General features: G+C 34.2%; 2 protein-coding genes across 6 annotated transcripts in view; one reads left to right on the plus strand and one right to left on the minus strand.

Moving 5' to 3' along the window:
* LOC105446639 (peptide methionine sulfoxide reductase MsrB) overlaps nt 1-9,689 on the plus strand; it is a 28,084-nt gene extending 18,395 nt beyond the window's left edge. For all 4 annotated transcript variants that reach the window (XM_030972468.1, XM_030972469.1, XM_011683682.2 and 1 more), the window contains exons 2-6: nt 3,215-3,320; nt 4,981-5,058; nt 5,660-5,688; nt 6,582-6,679; nt 7,554-9,689. In XM_030972468.1, the coding sequence (XP_030828328.1) occupies nt 3,215-3,320; nt 4,981-5,058; nt 5,660-5,688; nt 6,582-6,679; nt 7,554-7,667 (425 nt within the window). In that variant the 3' untranslated portion in view covers nt 7,668-9,689. The remainder of the gene's footprint in view (nt 1-3,214; nt 3,321-4,980; nt 5,059-5,659; nt 5,689-6,581; nt 6,680-7,553) is intronic.
* A 1,015-nt stretch (nt 9,690-10,704) lies between these two features.
* LOC582463 (protein kinase C delta type) overlaps nt 10,705-20,317 on the minus strand; it is a 52,078-nt gene continuing 42,465 nt past the window's right edge. For both annotated transcript variants that reach the window (XM_030972466.1, XM_030972467.1), the window contains 4 exons: nt 19,650-19,851; nt 18,803-18,991; nt 18,008-18,136; nt 10,705-16,462 (listed from right to left, as the gene is read on the minus strand). In XM_030972466.1, the coding sequence (XP_030828326.1) occupies nt 16,313-16,462; nt 18,008-18,136; nt 18,803-18,991; nt 19,650-19,851 (670 nt within the window). In that variant the 3' untranslated portion in view covers nt 10,705-16,312. The remainder of the gene's footprint in view (nt 16,463-18,007; nt 18,137-18,802; nt 18,992-19,649; nt 19,852-20,317) is intronic.

Below are 20,317 nucleotides of genomic sequence, written 5' to 3' on the forward strand. Positions count from 1 at the left end.
CAAGTAAGTGAATATTATACATGTTACATTATTTTGGTCATGATATAATGTACTCATAATCGAAAAAAGCAGGGAATCGTAGTTGTCTTTTCATGCTCCCAAAAGTATGGTATCCAAGTTATCCGATTCTCTTCGAGGCAAGTGATGCTCTTCAGAGATTTACCCCTTTTTTAAATATTTCATCATTTTTTTACAGCATTATGTAGGCCCTGCATAAAAAGCTTAAGTAATCATTGCATTGTTTCCACTTTTTCAGTTATATATCCTTTAAAGAATATCCTCCCAAGCTCTTCATGAAGGTAGAGCAGTGGATAGCGAATTTACTTTGATCCTATTAGGTTTCATTGATGAACCAGACCTGTCATACTTGAGCTGCCAATGTTATTTGCGACTGACATTTTTTGGAAGTATGTGTTCATAAGTGAGTGGCATGATTAGACGTCATATGTAGACTCAGGGTGACAGCTGTTTGCTTCATTGACCCCCTCCGGGAATGAAGTCATCTTGAAAGATGGAATGGGAGAGGAATCCGTTTATCTCAGAATATTTTGTTCTTCTTTTTTTCGGAGGGGGAGGGGGGGGGGGGATCAAGGCTTCAATTTCTTAGAGAGAAGAAGGCCGAAAATCATAAAGTGATTAAATATCAATAGTCTCTCATTTAATTTCAATTTCACTTTATCCTCGCTACTCTTGAGAAGATTCTTCATCTGTATTTCTCATCATTATTCTTAATTCTCTCACTGGTAATGGGTCATTTATATGTACATACATGTATATCTTCCTTTGGGCCTACATCACACCAAATATCAAGGAAACCTTTCTTGTGGTTCAGTGTAATTATTGAGGATACTTGGTATTGAGGTACATGTACATATATGGGACACAAAATGGTCAAATACCTCAGACTTGCCATAATAATTTCTTTTATTACGCTTAATAATGATCCTGTAATTGAATTGATGAATTTAGCATTATATAAATTATCAATATTTCATGGAATTTTCTTCACTTTCCTAGAGTTACATAAATATTTAGTGTGGATTTTGATGGTTAGGATTCTGTTGATTGACATAATTCTTTGGATATTTAGTTGGGGAAAATAATTGTTTGATAAAACCTGTATAGATGTGTTTCCATGCCATGAATGTAGCAAGCAAATACAAAGTTCATTCTTTGTCCAGGTATAGAGTTACTAATGGATATTTTCATCTTCCCTTCTCCAGCCCTGTCCCGTCTCTATTGAAACTAATGCTCCCCTTGTGCTATCTTTGACACATCTTCCAGACACTAGTTCCCCAGGCAATTCGGGATATTAAAAATATATATTTATAGTCTGACAATAGTGTCATCGTGCCAAGGCTTGAATGTTGAACACGAACGCTTCCTCCTCCATGTGTACATTTACTGCCCAATCTTCAGTTTACAATGTGCTTTTCAACACCCGGATGCTGTCCAGAATGCCACCACATTTTCATTACTCGCTTCCCGCCACGGCCAGATGCCTTAAATGTATTGTAAATTACAGCAACCATTTGATAATTGCATTACCAGAATTCCTTTTGGGTGTGGGAGTTGGCTCCAAAGTCTCCATCGCATTCTTGTCATACGCAGTTGCGAAGCTTCGAGGAATTACCCTCTACTTATGGCATTAGTGATCCAATAATATTTGGAACTGCCATTTATTTCTGGCAGCTAAATCTGTATTACCATGACATGAAGTAATATTACATATATACAGGCACAGGATACAAATATGTCTGTTCATCCGTCTGCCTTTCTTTCTGTCTGTTTGTTTGATTTGTTTGTTCAGCTCGAATAAAATGGGTACCATGTATTAATTGAAAGGGGAATTGGAGACACAAGTAGAGTTGTGCCTTGCTCACAATCTTTGTATTTTTTGAATACTTATGTATTTCTGGGTAAAGTAATACTACTAGAAAGTTGAACCCTTATAAAGTGAAAATACAGAAACAAGAGAAGTTCCTAAATAAAGTAACATGCAGGCAATAAAGGGCAATAGTTTCAAAATTGTAAGTTGTGATTTGTTTGCATGAAGTCGGAAATAATAAACACATGATGTCACCCAGTTTACCATAACACTTTCACTTGGGGCCTAGCTCTTCTCTTGTTTCATTCATGAAATATTTGGGTGATGACACTGTGATAAATATACAAAATGTTAGATTCTGCCTACTGCCACCTTTCTTACTTACAAGGTTGTCTTTGAACTGCACTATGCCCATTTGATATAAATATTTACACCCGAGAGAAACAAATCTAATTTCTAGCTATGGGGTGTCTGGACTCTGACGAAGAGTGGGAAGAAATCAATAATATCCACATGCTGTGGGTTGGTAGGTAGGCCAACCTAGAAAGAACATTTTAAAGGGAACCATCAGACCTTCTAACCATGTGTTGGATTGATATCGACTTAACACTATTTTGTGATATTTTCAATTTAAATATTTTTGAACTCTCTGTTCTATTCTTGATGTTTAAAAGCATAAAAGTACTTCAGACTTTTTAAGTTTTAATACCATCAGTGAATAACGAACATGTGCATTGCTTTACAACTTCTCTCTACTTTCATGTACCTGTAAATGTACAGGTGTTCTTCACTTTGATATGCAAAAGACCCTTGCATTTATACATGTATATATGGGGGAAAGTGGCAAGGACGTCACAAGAGTAACAATATCAGGAAAATCTATATTTGTAACACTGTTCACTAGTTTGGAATGTTGTAATATGAATTGTGTGCCAAGTCTCTAATATGAAGCTCAAATTGATTATGTTTCAATATATGTGTTGCTCTCACTGATGAATTTGAATTACCAAATTATAAAGTCATTATTTTATGTTATTTTAATTTATGACATGATGTCACCAACGTTATACTTATATTTAAATATGGTGTACTTTTCTTTTTCTGTGTAACTTCTTATTATAAACAGTGCATTTTAAAACTCAAAACAGGAATACAGAAAATCCTGTTCTTGCCATAGGAATACAATTTTCCCAGAAGAAAACAAAATGATGATGTTGCATAAAAATGAGAGGAAATGACATTTTTAGATTTGAGAGCACAAGGCAAAATAAAATACAGAATCATCCAAACACATGGAATTGAATTGAATCATCCTATAATCACAACAATTTTTGACATTTGAAATAATTATAGATTTGTTTTCCTTTCCCTTTTTTGTCTCTGCAGGAAGCACCGAGCCCGAGAATTATGAGGTGAAGGTCGACAAAGAGGAACTCAAGCAGAAACTAACTCCATTGCAATACTCGTGTACGCAAGAGAAAGGCACGGAGAGGTAATTTTTGAATATGCTAGAATTTTCTTGGGATTGTACATGTTAATGATATAATCTTACATTAATTGTCCTTTCCTTTTTCCTCTCTCTATCTAAATTGATCTATAATGTTTACAATTGAATTACTTTCGCCAGTTGTTTACTATATCATCTGTTTGGAGCCAGACGTGGATCTATGTTTGTACAGACAATACATCCTCAAACCTTGCTCATTCTTTTACCATTTATCCCACAGTCTATACTATCCTCTTATTATCTCTTCAATCATTTCTCAACTAATATTTAGTTTTTCTCCTTCACCCTAATATTTTCCCTTACTTGCTTGCTTGGAGCTCTGAGTTGTACCTACTTGTATCTCATCTTGCATTTCTCACATCTCATATTTCATCCCACATTTCCTTCCCAAAGTACCCCTCCCCAAAATACTCCTCCCAATATCCTAAAATGGATATCTATGGAAATAAAACTCTCTCAAAATCAATTTTGAGAGTCTCGTTGGGTTGACTGGGGTATTAGCAAAGCATGTAACAAATTATGTTGGCTAATATGTGCAGAGGAACGCTTTGAAGCACGAGATCATGGAAGCCTTGCAAACAAACACATTTTAATTATGTTTGTTTAGGATTTCAGCGAAGTAATTGCTCATCTGATTAACTTCCTCATAATGAACTAATTTGCTTTGTGATACCATGATCGTATGCAAACAGTTTATAAACCGTCGACCCCACTTCTAGAAAGATCAATATATCAGAGATATTAGTTAGTATTATGTCAAGAGGACTTCAACCAATCTAAACCTCTTCTAGTAGGTGCAACTTATCTTTTTAGTCATGAAGAAAAAAACAAAAACTGAAAATATATATTGATATATTGTTGACTACTTCACACATTGCTTTATAATAACAGATTCACATTAATGTAACTGTTTACTGTTCTTTCTCAGAAAAAAAATATATTTAAAAAAAATGACTCAGCTTTTATATTACTTTTCAGTCAACAAGACATCAAATAGGCTTACCGGGTATGATTAACTTAGTGAACACTGAACAATCATAACACTAATTAAGCAACATGTTAATGCATAGAAGGGATAGTTCTGCTGAATTAATATAGCTATATCAAGCCTCATCCATGGTGGTTATCTCTCTATGCGATTGGTAATGTTTGAAGCTTAGAATCCATTCTGATGTGAAATTGATAAGATGCTGATCATTGAGTATGTAATAATAATTGTGACCCTTAATCAAGACCTGAGCACCTTGCTTTTTTTTTAAATGTCAGTAAGGGGAAAACTCAAACACTTTTAATAGGCATTTGCAGATGTTTCTGTGGCTCTTGAAATGGAAATTGCAATGACTAGAAGATTCTTATGTTGTATGTCGAATAATTCTTATGATATTATTAATTCATGTTGCCTGTTTACATATATATATGAGCCTATAGTATGGATACTGTATGACTTCTTACAGTGGTATTTAATACAATAGACCTGTAAAAGTTACTACCAACTATATTAAGCACTCCTGTGAAAGTCTTCTTTACAGAAAGCGAGTATCACTCCAGTTGTTGATACACGTTAGTGTGATGTTTAAAGCTTTAAATCATGTGCAACTTGCTCTTTTCTTTCATCTCTTTTTTTTCTTCTCCTTTTTTCTTGAAGGGCGTTCGCTGGTGAATATACTGATCTGAAAGATGATGGAAACTTCTACTGTGTTGTCTGTGACAACATACTTTTCAAGTAAGCTTTTGCTTCTCATCATATCAAAAGAACTAAGGGAAGATTTTGGAAAAGATTTAAGATTTAATGGAGAAAAAAATCCTTTATTTTGTTGGTATGTGTTATGAGTGTATTTGTGAGAAAACAGAAAGGAGGAGAAGGACAATTGGGATGGAAGAGGTTGATGTTTTGTCTATACAAAAGGTGGTTAACTGTTATTGGGTTTGTATGGGTTATATTGAATTAGAAAATGCAGGGAAAAAATAGTAGATTTTATATTTATCAAGACAATTTGTAGATTAAGAGGGATAGAGTCAATTTTTAGTTTGATTTGCTATCATAAACTCTATGTTTATAATGGAGTAATTAAATGACGTGTCCTGTATGGCATGTTTATGTTGTAATGAAAATCACTTCATGTGACTAATGTTTGTCTCTAATAGCAAAACATAGCACCAAATAATGATCACCGTCAAAATTTACTATAAAAAATATGCATTCGTCGGTAGGCTTGCAATGGGGGTCCTCATGTCTCCTACGATTTACATGGAATGACCCGTGGTATTCCTGGTCAAGTAAAGGTGAATCATGAAATGTTCTTTTTTTCTCCTCCTTGTTGCAGGTCCGGGGATAAATTTGATTCAGGGTCAGGTAAGTTGTGATCATCTTTTTTCTTCTGTAAAGGCAGTAGTCATCATGTGCAAACATAAATCAGCAACAACAAAAACAACAACAACCACAACAAGAACTAAATTTCATAAAGACTCACTCACATACGACACAGTAAATGAATATAGCAATGAAGAAAGTAGGAGCATGTACCAAAAGGCTTCTACATGTCATGTAAATGTATTATTTTATCTGTCTGTTATCAGATACCGAAATGTGAAGGGCATTATGCTTTAACAAAAAATGGTGAACTGCTGTGTTTTACTGCATCTTATGTGAATGGCCTTAAGGTATTACATCATGAGTATGAACACCTCCCTGAAGGGGGATCACTTCAGCAAAAATTTTGTGATGCAAGGTGTCAAGAAGGGACCATTAAAAACACATTTGATTGATGAATAATTCAACAACATGATTATTGCACATCACTCCTGCGTGCCATACGGTAAGGACAAAAGGAAGCAAATCATATTGATGAAGAGCAAATGCAGTACACAGAAAATGTGTTGTGAATAAAACACTATTACAAAGTTTGTGTTGCCTTGTTTGTCAAACATGAACATCTGATATAATACTGGAAGCTTTTGAAGCTATTTTAGCAACAAAATATTCTCCAAATGAATTATTTAGTTTATTAATGTAATTTGTATTCCTAAGCTATGTTTGATGCTCATTGTAACTTTCCAGGTACTATTGATCAGAAGTCTTTTCTCTTTTTTATGTAAAACCATTTGAAATGCAATTACATACAATTTTGCGTAAACCTACCGGTAACCTTATAAAAAGAGTCGAATTGAAAACAAAATATTGTAAAAGCGTACTTTCATATCGTTACCCCATTTATATATGTTGTAAATGCATATTCTTTATCTTAGGTTGGCCTTCATTCTCTGACATGGCAGGCCAAGGCACTGTGAAAAGTAAAGAAGATTACAGCCATGGAATGCTGAGAACAGAGGTTGTCTGTGCTAAGGTACTGAAGAATGATAACAATTTCACTTGTATCCCAAGCAAATGTTCACCATACCAGCTGCTTGGAGCCAGAAGGGCATTAACTCATATCATTTCAATACACTATGTTAATATCCTTCTGACTCTGAACAGCGACAACACCTCAATAGTCAATTTCTCACACAAGTCAATTTTTTAACTTATCCGATAAGCAATACTATACATGGCCCCAATTCTAGACCTTTTTGTGACCGATTAAAATTGTAACCCACGCCCTTACCATATATATGTGATGAAATAAAAATTAAAAAGGAGCCAATGTTGCCAGAGAAAATTTCAGATTACTATCCCAAGAACACTGTACAATGAAGTGAATAGGAACCACCAAAGAGAGTAGAAACTAGAACTCAGTATTTTCTAGTAAATAAGTAGGCCCTCTCCTCTTTTATTTTCATCATGAATAAAGTAAAATGAAACAAATTGTTATCACTACTGGTGTTAGAAATACATCTTGCAGTAATGTTTAACATATGTATTTTTTTTTTTTATGGGGGGGGGGGGGGGCAGCCTTTTTTATGATTATTTGAAGAATCTTAAATATGAGTAACTTTGAATGAGCAACCAGGGAATTAGCCAGTAAAGTAGAATATCTTCACCAGCTACGGCATTTATTTCATGAATAGAGCACCAACATTTTTTGCATTCACCCTTACTTGTGCCCAAGTTTTGTCATCTTAACCAAGCTGAGTGGGCTTTCAAGCCATTCACTATATCCTTGATTTTATGTTCTTTTCTATTTTGTAAGTTTTGTTTTATATTGTGATTTGGATAATAAATAACATACTATACCATACCATAACCATGCCATTTTTTTTCTTCTCCCTCTTTGCCTGTAGTGTGGTGCCCATTTAGGCCATGTTTTCAATGATGGTCCTAAGACGACCGGCCTTCGATACTGTATCAACTCAGCCTGCCTCAACTTCAAGGGGGAAGCCAAACCAGGTTTATGAGGCAGCATTACCAAAGTCAGAACAAAATTACATAATATCTCGTATCAATTTTTATACTTCTCCAGTATATATTTTTGTAGGTTCATTTTCATGCATGGAGAAGTAGGATGGTCATGGTTACAGTACATGTCTGTAAAGCACAAAATTTTCTTTAGAGACTATAGCCTTTCGTGGAGATATCTGTTTCTGTAACTCTGAAAGTAATGCAGAAAGCCACAGACATGGCATTATTTAAACACAATGATACTGGCAGACTTTGCAATGTTGCCTTTTCTTACCACATTTTTTCACTATTTTTGCCAAAATTTTGAGAGGAAATCATGTTCATACTGACATCCAAGGCATTTTTTCTTCTTCAGTAGTTGAACAAAACCAATTGTGAAAAAATATTGAATCAGATAAATACAAGTTTACTGCAGCAAAATTAAGTGGATATCACAGCTATGATTTTTATGTCTGCTAGAGGTGCAATCTGTCTAATCACTGTATTGATTATTGTGCAAACTGTAAACTGGATTCAGCAAAATTTTGCTCAGTATTACAACCTTCTGAACAAATTGTTATCAATATGTATTGCAATCATTTAAGATTTTCCGACATGTATCACCTATGACTTGGGACATAAATCAATCGTTGATTCATATTTTTTTTTGTTACCTATCACATACGTTAAAACAAATTATATTGTATGTAGGAGCTTCACTATTTAGTTTTCTTGCTATGTTGATCAATTAAATCTTTATTTTACTTTATATAACAGAGAATAAATATATTTATAACTTAAAGTTTGTAAGCTATCATTTAGAGAAGAAATGTTAACCAAAGTTGTATATTGAAAATATATGTCGTCAGCATTAAGAATGGATGAGCAATTTATGCGAGATGATTGATTAAGATTATAATTCTAAAGGTGAAGGAACATTTTCAAATAACTGTCTTATGCAGTGAATATGTTATAAATATAGTGATGGAAGCAATGACATTAGAAGATGAATTTGAAAAAACGAAATGGATGCGTACTAATTATGCCTCCACTTCTAAAAATGATAAAATAACATGAAGACACTTTGTATTGTTTCATTTAGCTTATTCTTTACAGATTTCTTTGATTTTTAAAGCTTATAAACCTTTTACTTGGTTTATGGTGTACAAAGGTTTGGACTCGAGAGAGAAAGGTGATACTGGGTTTGTTATGAGATAAATAAGTTGTTATTCCTTTTCCCCCTAACGATTCAGACAATTTATTTGTGTTTATGGTTTATAACACTTTACTATTATTGTGAAGACATGATATTTAAAAGGAACAAGAAGTCAGAATAAGCCTCTCCCAGTCGATATGAAACAATCTTACTATAAGCTTGCAACATGAAAGAAATTTGATGTAACAATCATTCAAGTGATGCAACAAGCTTTAAGGATGATCAAAAGTAAATCTTGAGTAATGATTTGGCTAATGAGGTTTGATGCTATCTGTTGCTCAAAAAGTGATGTATATGATGATATATAAATTGAGGATTAATATATTAAAACTTAGTTTGCTATTAAGAACTTTTATAATGTACCAACATTTAACTTCCTCAAATTTACCTTTTTTTAAAAATATACCTTGATATTGAAATTCTCATATCATTTTTTTGAGATCCATCTCATAAGAGCTTTATGATTTCTCTATTTTTCTCCAATATCTGAATGAATAGCATTTTGTTAGCCTGTTATTTGGGTAAGAAATGAGATAATCAGTACATCTGGTAATTTGGCATACCGGTATGCTTTTCAGTTGTTATTGTTCAAAGGAAGAGGTTAATACTGTTAAATTGATCTCTTATAATGCCACGTGCTACACGTAGCTTTGCAATGTGTCTTTTCATGGTTATATCAAAGTTATAAATTAGTTTACTAAGGTTTACTTGCTACATGAGTGTGAGTGTGTATGATTGAGAGAGTGAGATCCTTGTCGAAAGATTTAATATAGTGTATATACACATTTTGTCTTGAAAATAAAGTAACATTTTGGAGTAAAAATATGTTTTACTGTGTCATTTGTTTTTTAAATACTTGAATGCATTTTGTTTTAGAATGGCAAGACATTTTACTACCTAGATGTGTAATATTTTGGAAGTGTGTAAATTGTGTGATTTAAATTCCTCTTCATTAAAGTAAGAACAAATTGTATATCTTAGACTGTATAGACCATTCCGCTCCTGTTTCCATGGTTTCTAGGAGCACTGTAGAACTTCATGCTGCAAAACTGGGGGCTATCCAAGAGCATAACAAGAGATCAATCAGCAGTGTGTCATGTAATTAGACAGGTGCATGGCCATTCCTGAACTAATCAGGAATATTCTAATTATTAAGTATACTTGATGGCTCCTCAGTCAGGGCAGCCGACTGTGAGGGTGCACTTCCATGTTTAATTCTCTGAATTAGTGTATACTGTCGTGAAACATTATGAGCAAAATACTTTCGCCCTTGCGGTGAGTTCGATGAGCGCAAAATGAAAAGTAGGATTGAAAAGCTTTCAATAGTTTACTTGTCTTCTTGGTGATTGGTGATTGGTGCTCTTTAAAGGGGAAGATCACCCCGATAATATTGTTGGTTTTAAAAGAAGTAGAAAAATGAGAGGAACGGGTCTGTGATAGTTTAAGCAAAAACCTCTTAAAAATAAGAAAGTTATGGATTTTTGAAGGTGTGGTCAATCAAACACAAATTATTAAAAATATTTTTTTTATACAACCTCTGTATGAAATAAGTCCATTCCGTCATCAATAACCAGAAAATGAAAGGTTATGAAATTTTCTGTTACAGAGGGAATTGGAGAGGAGCTTGCAAGACATTCAGTGTTGCCTATTTGTGTTTCACTGGTGACAACTTCCAAAATTCAAAAATTCAAAACTTTCCAAATATTAATCGGATATTGCTCAATTTTCCTCTCATTTTTCTGCTGTTATTAAGTCCAAGATAATTTGAGGTGGACTTCCCCTTTACACTTAAAGAAAGAAAACTAATGACACAAAAGATGATAGATTCACTCAATGCATGTATGTCATCTCCACTTTTAATACAGCCATTATCCCTGTCTGAAGAAACGAAAGAATGTGCTCTTGGATATAGTTCTACTTCAATATACTGCCTAACATAGTTTTTCAATCTTAAATACATACGAAAATACTGTACATGGTTGCAAATATATATATCAACACTGCCAAGATAGATCAAAACATACTTCTCACTTTTAGGCGATTCAAAAGATTGGCATTTCAATTTTCTTTCACAAAATTTGACATACATTATATATACTATGTGAAATATATCTATTAGTGAACTAGTTTTCTAATGCCACCTTTTCAATACAATCTTTTAAGTAGACATTGTACAGTGTTTGATATCAAGTTTGATTAGCATACAAGGGACATGAGAGTTTAGTAGAGTTGTATTATCACCATCACAAAACATTTAGAACGATAATTCCCTTGCAGGAATCACTACATGATCTAGATTCAATTTTTGGATTGTGAATCATGCATATGTACATCGACATCAATGGTACAAAGAGACATACCTCAAGGTAGTGCACAGCACCCAACATCCTGGTTCTTCCCCACATTTTTTTAAAGTAAGACGAGTCATGCTTACACGTACGCACAACAAACAATCCCTTAGAACTTATTTGAACTGTGAACATTTATTGGCTGGCAATGCCGCTACTTATACAGGAGGGGGGGGGGGATTTCCAACAATTAACATTCTACATTTCTCCTCACCAAATGTAGTTTAGAGCGACAAAAATCAGATTTCATATCCGGCTATCAAAGCCAAAGGATTATTTTACAAACAAACAAACAAAAAAGAATAGAGACGGATCCTGCAAACCAGGAAAAGATATATTTATCATTTGTCATTTGATATTAAACATGGATGCACGTGCAGTAGCTGTATGAATGGTAGGATTAAGCAACTGCCGTCTATAGATTCAAACTTCCCTGCTTGTAATGGAATTTTGCCAGTAATGTCCTCTTGATTTGAAAAAAAAATGTAAATATTAAGGAAACTCGTCAATGTTTCACTTGGAAGTGCAATCTATTAGAATTAAAATATTGGACAATGAGGTAGGATTAAAAATCATTTTTTTAAACTTCACCGAAATTGAAAGACCTACTGGTACAATTAAAAGGGTAAAATATAACAGAATCAGAAAACTATCCTTCCTTTTCTTTTCACAACAGAGAAGTTTGTCCCCCCAAAAATCTTGAAAAATATGATGAGTGGTTATTTTAATGTTTGTGCATACATGTTTGCCTTAGTGTATGTTTCACAGAGACATCCGCACAAACACCATACAAAATTATAATCCATTATTAAAACCTCTCGCTATATAAACGAAAATATAAACAGTTTTCAAAATGCTATCCTGAAGTTTATACATGGGGAATTCTAAGGGTTATCATATGATTTCAAAAATTGCCTAAATATTTTCCATTCTACGTTGTTTCTAACAATTACACAGACACATCAAAATTACGCACAAATGTATCATTATAAGTGATTGGACGATATCGGGAATGGAATGCATAGCATACGATTCACAATCTACATGCGATATCCACACGTTTCTCAACGTTCAAATTCTTTGTAATTGATTTATATTTTGGTAAAATTTACATAACATCATAGTTGAAAGTCTAGGGAAATTAGTTTGCATGTCTTTCGGGGATATATTTCATGCAATTCTTGGCTTCATTTCTTCTTTGGGATTATTCTTTCGATTTCTTTCGGGAAACAACGGCATATCTGACATACTAACTGCACACATTTCAATATTAAGAGAGCAGAATATGACGATACATCCTGCAAATATCTTCATTGCAACTCGGTTTTGTACAATACACATTTGACATACGATTTAATTTATTGAGATAGACATCAAATATTCATAATTTTTGTACAAATACTCATCATACTTCATTTCTGTGCTATAAAACTAATATTTATATATACGTCACCATCAAATATACTTACACAGTAAATATATATATAATTTCTTTTTTGATTATTTTGCAAATATTTTGCATCATATTCATTGTGCATTTCAATTTCACTATCATGATTAGTTTAAGAAGATGGCTAGAAAAAAAACTGACACATAATTCAAAAATGACTGATGCAATACTTGCATGAACAAGAACAAATACAAATATTATTCTATCTCTCTCTCTCTCTCTCTCTCTCTCTCTCTGTAGTTCTATAAAATGCAGCATGCCTTACAATGCTGCAATCTTGTGCATATCTCATAAAATGACCCACCATCTATTAAATGCTATCATCTTTAGCTACAAGATACAACCAGGATGTATCTCGGTCTTCATGAGACTGAGCTGGAGGATTTGTAGAATGATTGCTGTAACAATATGATAGGACATATTGCAGGCATCTAGAAATAGTTCTTACCTCACAAGGCAGTTGGAAAAAAAACTGCAAACGAAAGATACCAGCTCTGAACATCACATCATCCTCTTTTTATTTGACCTAAATTCATGTATAATACTTTGTTACCTATACAAAATGTCAATGAACTATAACAAACTACACACAGCGCTCAAGCACACAAACTGCTTTAAATCACCATGACAATATACATGTACAAAAATATACAATGCTACGTTTTGCTTTTCATATTTTTCCTACAAAATTGATTCCACAAGTTAACACTTTTTATCATCTTAAACAATCAAACATATTTTCATATCATTTTTTTAATGTTAATTTTAATAGTCATCCAAGGATTTGCATTAGTTACAAAACTATAAAATTCATAATCGTATGAACTACAAAAAAATGTTCTTAAATCGAATGTTATCGTACTGCTTACTCGTTTCATAAGAATTGGAAAGTGGTGATATCTACATATGGAGATGATGTAGAAATGAAGCACTCTTGGCTGAACTATACAGGTTGGACTACTGGTAATCTCCAAAACTTCCTTGGCATTTTTAATCCAGAAGTTTATCTACTGTTAATTGTATAATCCAAATAGGTTAGCAATAACATAATACTTGGGTTATACAAGGTAAATATAAGTAGAATGGATTACAGCATCAACATAACGTGAATGGCAAAGTATGACATATGACTAAGTATAAGATAAAAAAAGACACTTCAATTAACTTACTATTTTCAAGAGAGGTATTAGTCACTAAATCAAATTTTTAATTTTTTATAGAGAATGAATGTGAAAGATGGTTGTAAATATAAAAAAACAAAGACACAGAATGATAGGCACATTCCTCTGAAAATGTATGAAAAAGAAAGAATATGACATATAATATCAAGTTATGCCTAAAGAAGGCATGATTCCATGGAAAAGTTTTGAAAAAGTCTTGTAAGAAGAAAGGACACAAAATTTTCACCATTATTCAAAGGCATCATTGAGTAGTTTATATCGTATCAAGACATAGCCAAGGTCTTTAATTTCCTTCATCTTTAACCCATATTTTTTTTCCAACTGAATTTGTTTAACCCCCCCCCCCCCCAAAAAAAAAGTAAAGCTAAACTTCCAATGCCACAAAATAAATAACTGAAATACATATATAACTTGACCTCGTTCTTCTACTCAAGAGTAGATAATGAGCTTTGTATTCAAAAATAATTTCATATGTTCAAATGCGCAATTTGGTATTTTGTAATCATGCATTACATATCTTATAAAAGAAAGGAAATTACTCCTACCACAACATTGTCAAATTATGTATAGTGCATATGGCATGATTTCATAATTCTTTTGGAATTCATTTTGACCCAAGCTGAAAGCCATGACTCATCATAAATATCACATACATATCAGTATGAGCTAATAATGAAATATTAAATAATGTACACACAAAATAAAAGATAGGTGAAGTTTGTAAAGTAAAAAAACAGAAACATTAACAAATAATGAGGCAGGCTCTCTCCAACATGATCTACATGTACATGACATTTCACAACAACAAAAAATATATTCAAATCCACCCTTTATCCAAGGAATGAGTGAAAGAAATGTATACTGTACATCACAAGGAATGTTTAATCATTTGTTTTAGAATTAACTAAATAGTTTGAAAGGCACAACACATTCAGCATGAGTATTATTTGTTGGTATACGTAAAACTGAAAACAACCAGTACAAAACATGCAGTTCTGAATTGCATTTCAAAGAGAAAAAAAAATTGTAAATTTTCTTTGACAACCAGATATATTATTCCATCTCATTTCAATTATATTAACTATATTTTCTTGATTTTATAGAAATATTCTTGAACACCAGGCTCACTGAATGAATGATTGATCTAATGGCATCAAATTATTCAAGTGATTCTAATCACTTATCAAACAGATTTCAAAAATTAAAGTGTTAAAATGGCTTGGGTGATTGCAAAGATGATGTGGATTCATTATTTTGAAGAGGTAATATCATTGTAACAAAAGCAACATTTGAGAATTTGTTATTTGATCATTGCCTTCATCAGATACTCCCACTCTAATTTGATCAAAATTTGCAAAAAATCAATTGCAAATACCTATCCTACTACCTAATACCTAACTAAAGAAAAAAAAATACATAGAAAAGAAGATAAGATGAGGTATTAGAGTAGTAGCATCAGATTCCTTCAAGAGGTCAACATTTCTCAAGTGGATGTGTTCTAAACATGGAATTTCTATGAATTCTGCAAATTTACAAAGATAATCATTCGACAAGAGTTGATTTCAATATTAACCCCTGCACCACCACATCATCATACAACAAAATTAATAGCAAAAACAATGTGACAGTACAGAGGAACCAGAGCCCCTTGAAACACACACAGAACAGATCAAAATCCTTTGTGATTTTGATACTATTTCTCTTCTTACAGCCTATTATTTCTATAAAAGTATACTTATACTATACCTACTTATTAAGTAGAAAATCTGCAGTTGATATGCACCGTACACATGTATCAATTGACCATCAACCACTCTTGGATACCGCTTAACTTCCATGTATAATTCGTTCCCTTTGAGGGTACATCATGGACAATCCTGGGATTAATCTTCATCATCCCAATATGTAGAAACCTACCACTCAGAAAGTATAATGTACATCTAGCTTCATCAGCTTCGTATCACTCTCGGGATAGTGATGATGATGGTGATGATGATAATGATGATGATGAGGATGAGGATGATGATGATGAGGATGATGATGATTAGGATGATGATGATGAGGATGATGAGGATGACGATGATGAACGCATGAGGCAGCCTGGAGCTGATGAGTGAGTGTAGGAACGGAGAAGACAGGGTCACCAAAACCCTAAGAATGCCAATGACGGCGGCAGTATACAAACAGAAAAGAACTAGTAGTGCTCAAAGAGTGAAACTAGGGTGTCCCTCCAAGTTTGAAGAGGGGGGCGGGGAGGGTGTGGGGAAGGGGATAGTTGTTGATACTCAAATATCATGTTGGCCATTTGTTGCTCTCTCAGTTGACAAGTCTAAGATGGTATCAGCTCTCACGATGGCTTTCTGCTCGCCACAGGTTACTTTCTCAACACGAAGCCTGGTAATCCAACACAGGGTTATAAGGAGGGGGTTCTGTCTTTGGAGAAAGCGGTTCTCCGACTCTCTAGCGTCTATTTCTCTGCCATGGTGGGGTTGGTGAAGGAGAAACCACGGAATTGACGTTGATTGATGGAGCTGAGCATGGAGGTGTCTGTAGGGGAGAGGGCCACTTTCTCCATGGTGAACTCGGGGTCAAAGTTGCTGGCGTCACCATCGCTTTTCTAGTGATTGCGGAAGATAAGATAATAACAATGACATTTTTTGAAAACTGCATATATCCATCCAAAGGGGTGCTTAAAGGGATCGTTTAACAATGTTGAATCTGAGATACACGGTCCTACATGTTACCAGTGTCTGTGATATGGTGTAATATTGAAGCCCTAAAAAAAAATCGCGCTTCAAAATGATCAAGAAGTGCCTCAAAAAAGTAAAAATCTTTGAGTGATCGGTTTTACCATACTCGTTTTCCCTAATAGACTGTAGTGTTATGAAAACTGTTTGGTGAACGGTTTTCAAAATTTGTAATTCCAATCATTAATATCTTGATAATCGGACAGACGATCGGCTTGTAAAAGTCATGGAGTTCCTGACTGACCTAAAGGTTTATAATTGTCATTGCAGCACGAGTTAAATCAAGGATTATTTCTAAAGGATCTAAGACGAAGTTACCGAATCCCTTTAAAGGTACTATGTCCCATTTGCAGGCCAAAAAAATGAAAAAGTTAAATTCCAACTGCATTTGAAAGATAATACTAATTTAGAACTTCCCTAAAAAAGGTGGGGCTTGAAAATGTCTTCAAGTGGGAAAATAACGACTATTAGGTGTCAAATCGACTTTAGGGCTATAGAGCCCAAAAGTAATAGTCTTGATTTTCAGACGATTGTACCGAATGGTCATACGTTTTATGCAGCGCAAATATTCAATCAGTTTAATCTTGGCCATCACAAGAAGTGTTTTATTGATGTAGACAAATGCTCATGTACCTTTTACAACTCTTTTCATGTATGTTATTACCAAAGAAGAAAAAAGCCAGTCAGTCACTCAATAGTGTCTGACAGTGAAGTCTAGCAAGTAAACAGGTTTCCTTGCATAATTTGAATATGAGGACACTGCTAACGTTTAAATTTCACAGATAGGACATACATGACATATTCATAATTCCTGCAAAGTTCTACAGCATTTGAGGTTGGCTGCAAAAGGGACATAGTACCTTTAAGGTACTTCAATCTCTACAAAAATTGTATGGAAGATGAGTATATAACACATAAAGTAGACTAGAGCAGGGGGGGGGGGGGGGGACATTTATCTGTATTAAACTGTGTCATGTAAAATTAGACATGGTTAGCCCTGCTTTTTAGTTCTCATTCTTAGTTACTATTCATCCTTACAGTGAAAAAAAAAGCTCCCACGAGACTCGGCTTATCGTTTAGTAATAACATGAATCAATACAGAAGATATTTTTTTCAATTACAATAACACCAGTTGAAGCATACCTAATCAATGCTAGAAAACATGTTAATTTAGGAAAAGTTGTTGAATTGGCTTCTTACTATGGCTGACAATAACATGCACTTTATTCTAACAAAATGTCTGCAATTCAAGTAAACAAAATGTGACTGAGTGGCTACATGGATATGAAAAAAAAAACATTATTATACATATATAAACATTTCATGTAAAGTATTTTCATGTTCTTTCATATACATTTCATCATACATAGTTATATCATTTTATGTAATATATGAAAGAAGATTTCAAAACTTACAATTTTGGGCTTGAATGGTGGTGGAAGTTCTCTCCTTTCTAGCTTCTCAAAGTCAATGGATTTGAAGAACTGATGTGCTCGAACATCACCCTTGACTCCAAGTCGGACCTCAGGAGTGCGTTCCAACAACTGTAATCAAAGAGAGACAGAATATAGAGAGTTATTGTATTAAAACATAATTATTTTAAGTTGAGAACCTATGGTTCATATCACGGAAATGATTTCAGCACTAGTAACAGAGTATACATGTAGCTTATTAATAGATTTTTTTGTACAAGTACCCCTGGGAAGCTGCAAGATTAACTCTGTGTTTAAAGATAAAGTTGAGTTCTGGTCAGGCCATTGCATTGTGAAAGAAACGGTATGCAATCGATCAAAAAAAGTTTATCATGTAGCATATAAGTATTGGTGTGTACTGCAAGGTTCTGGAGTCATCAAATTGATAAGAAATTTGGCCCAGTCTTGGTAGTAACAAGCACTGTACACAGAAAGATGTATATGGGACTACACAAACATGTGGCATAAAAATCAGGCCTCATTTTTAAAACTATTACCTGTCATATTGAGAGTATGAAGGCATTTGAAGAGCCATGCTTCTCAGGGTACATTTTTACTCTGATGTTCTTCCACACTTGCATAATAACAATGATAATGCTCACTAATTGTTTTCACCACTTCCCCAGAACTCAACCTTCTCTTTAAGTACATGAGTTAACACCAGTCTGGTCCTCAGCAGATAATATTTGATTTAATTTGGAATCCCCTGTGAGAAGTCTGGGAGTGATTGATGCTTACCTGTATTAAGCAGCTATGTGCATCTTTGGTCAGCCATCTTGGAAAATGAGGAGCATCGTGGAGGATACAATCAAACAATTGATCTTCATCTTCACCGTGGAATGGGGATTGACCAATCAACATTTCATACAGCAGGACACCAAATGACCACCAGTCAACAGAGGCAGCATACTTCTGGCCCTTCAGAATCTGGGTTAAAACAGAAGAACGGGTCATAAAAACAGTTTTCAAAATTGTCAAAAAAGTGGTTTCGGTTGAAAAATCTTTTTACCAAGTGATTGACATATGCATATGTTTGTATTATCAGCCTGACAGTTCATTGATTTCAGTGAATTCACTGTATATTTGATTGTATATTGTAAACTGCTACAATAATTGATGTTTTAATTTTTTTTTTTTTTTGTATATATGTATAATACATAAATCCCTGATTTATTTACTGTCTAATTTGTTTAACCCAATAATACATTTTCAATTGACCAGGTCTGCTGACTTTTTGCATATAGTTATTGGATACATAGACATAACTAGATCAGCAATTATGTTGCTCATAATTATTCAAAATGTGCTTTTGGTGCCAGTTATATTCAAAAGAAGAACACTATAAATACATATCAAAAGGATTATCACTGTATATAGACGTTATGCAAATCAATGTTCCTTTGGAATAAGCTGAAATTTAATCTAGCTATTAATTTTTTCTTACCATGGACCCAGCTCCTAATCTCTATATTTGGGTACAAAGCTTCTGGTGTGAAAAAGTGCTGTTCTTCGATGCTACTCCTTATCCAAGCAAATCTTTAGAAACTTGTTACAATATCTTTAATGACGATGTCCTTCGACTTACCTCTGGGGCAATGTAATCGGGCGTTCCACAGAAAGTACTGGCCTTTGTTTCTCCTGTGATGTTCTGCTTGCACATACCAAAGTCAGCGATCTTGATGTGGCCATCCCGGTCCAGTAGGACGTTATCCAGCTTCAAGTCTCGGTAGATGATACCCCTCTTGTGAAGGAACTGCAGGCCACAGATGATCTCAGCTGCATAGAACCTAGAAATAGCATAATACAACATCATGAGGGTTCAGTGACACAAAGACATAACTCCATATTTTGCCAAAATGAGTATTTGATATCAAAATGTTCAAGAAATTGTGGGCTTTCAAGGAAACACAAAGACTTAACTCCACCAAACACCCAATGGAAGTCAATGGCTAGTGAAACATAGACTTAACTCCTTAAGGCCCAAGTGCTCAGTGACACATAAACCAATTTTTCTCAAAATGGCCAAAATGGAGTTACGTCTTTGTGTCACTGACCCCCGATCGACCCCCGATCGACCCCCGATCTCTGCTATGGTATTCTTTAATAGGAAACAACGGCACACACCATAGCAAACTGAGAGTGATAGTTGTGACAGGTGTGCATGAGTGCGGTCAAAGGTTAAATCATAGAGCTCTGAATAGTTTCCTCCATGAAATGACAGATCAATCAGAAGCAACTCCCTGGGAGTGTTTC

Source organism: Strongylocentrotus purpuratus, unplaced genomic scaffold (assembly GCF_000002235.5).
Source record: "Strongylocentrotus purpuratus isolate Spur 01 unplaced genomic scaffold, Spur_5.0 spur5_scaffold_6, whole genome shotgun sequence".
NCBI lineage: Eukaryota > Metazoa > Echinodermata > Echinoidea > Camarodonta > Strongylocentrotidae > Strongylocentrotus > Strongylocentrotus purpuratus.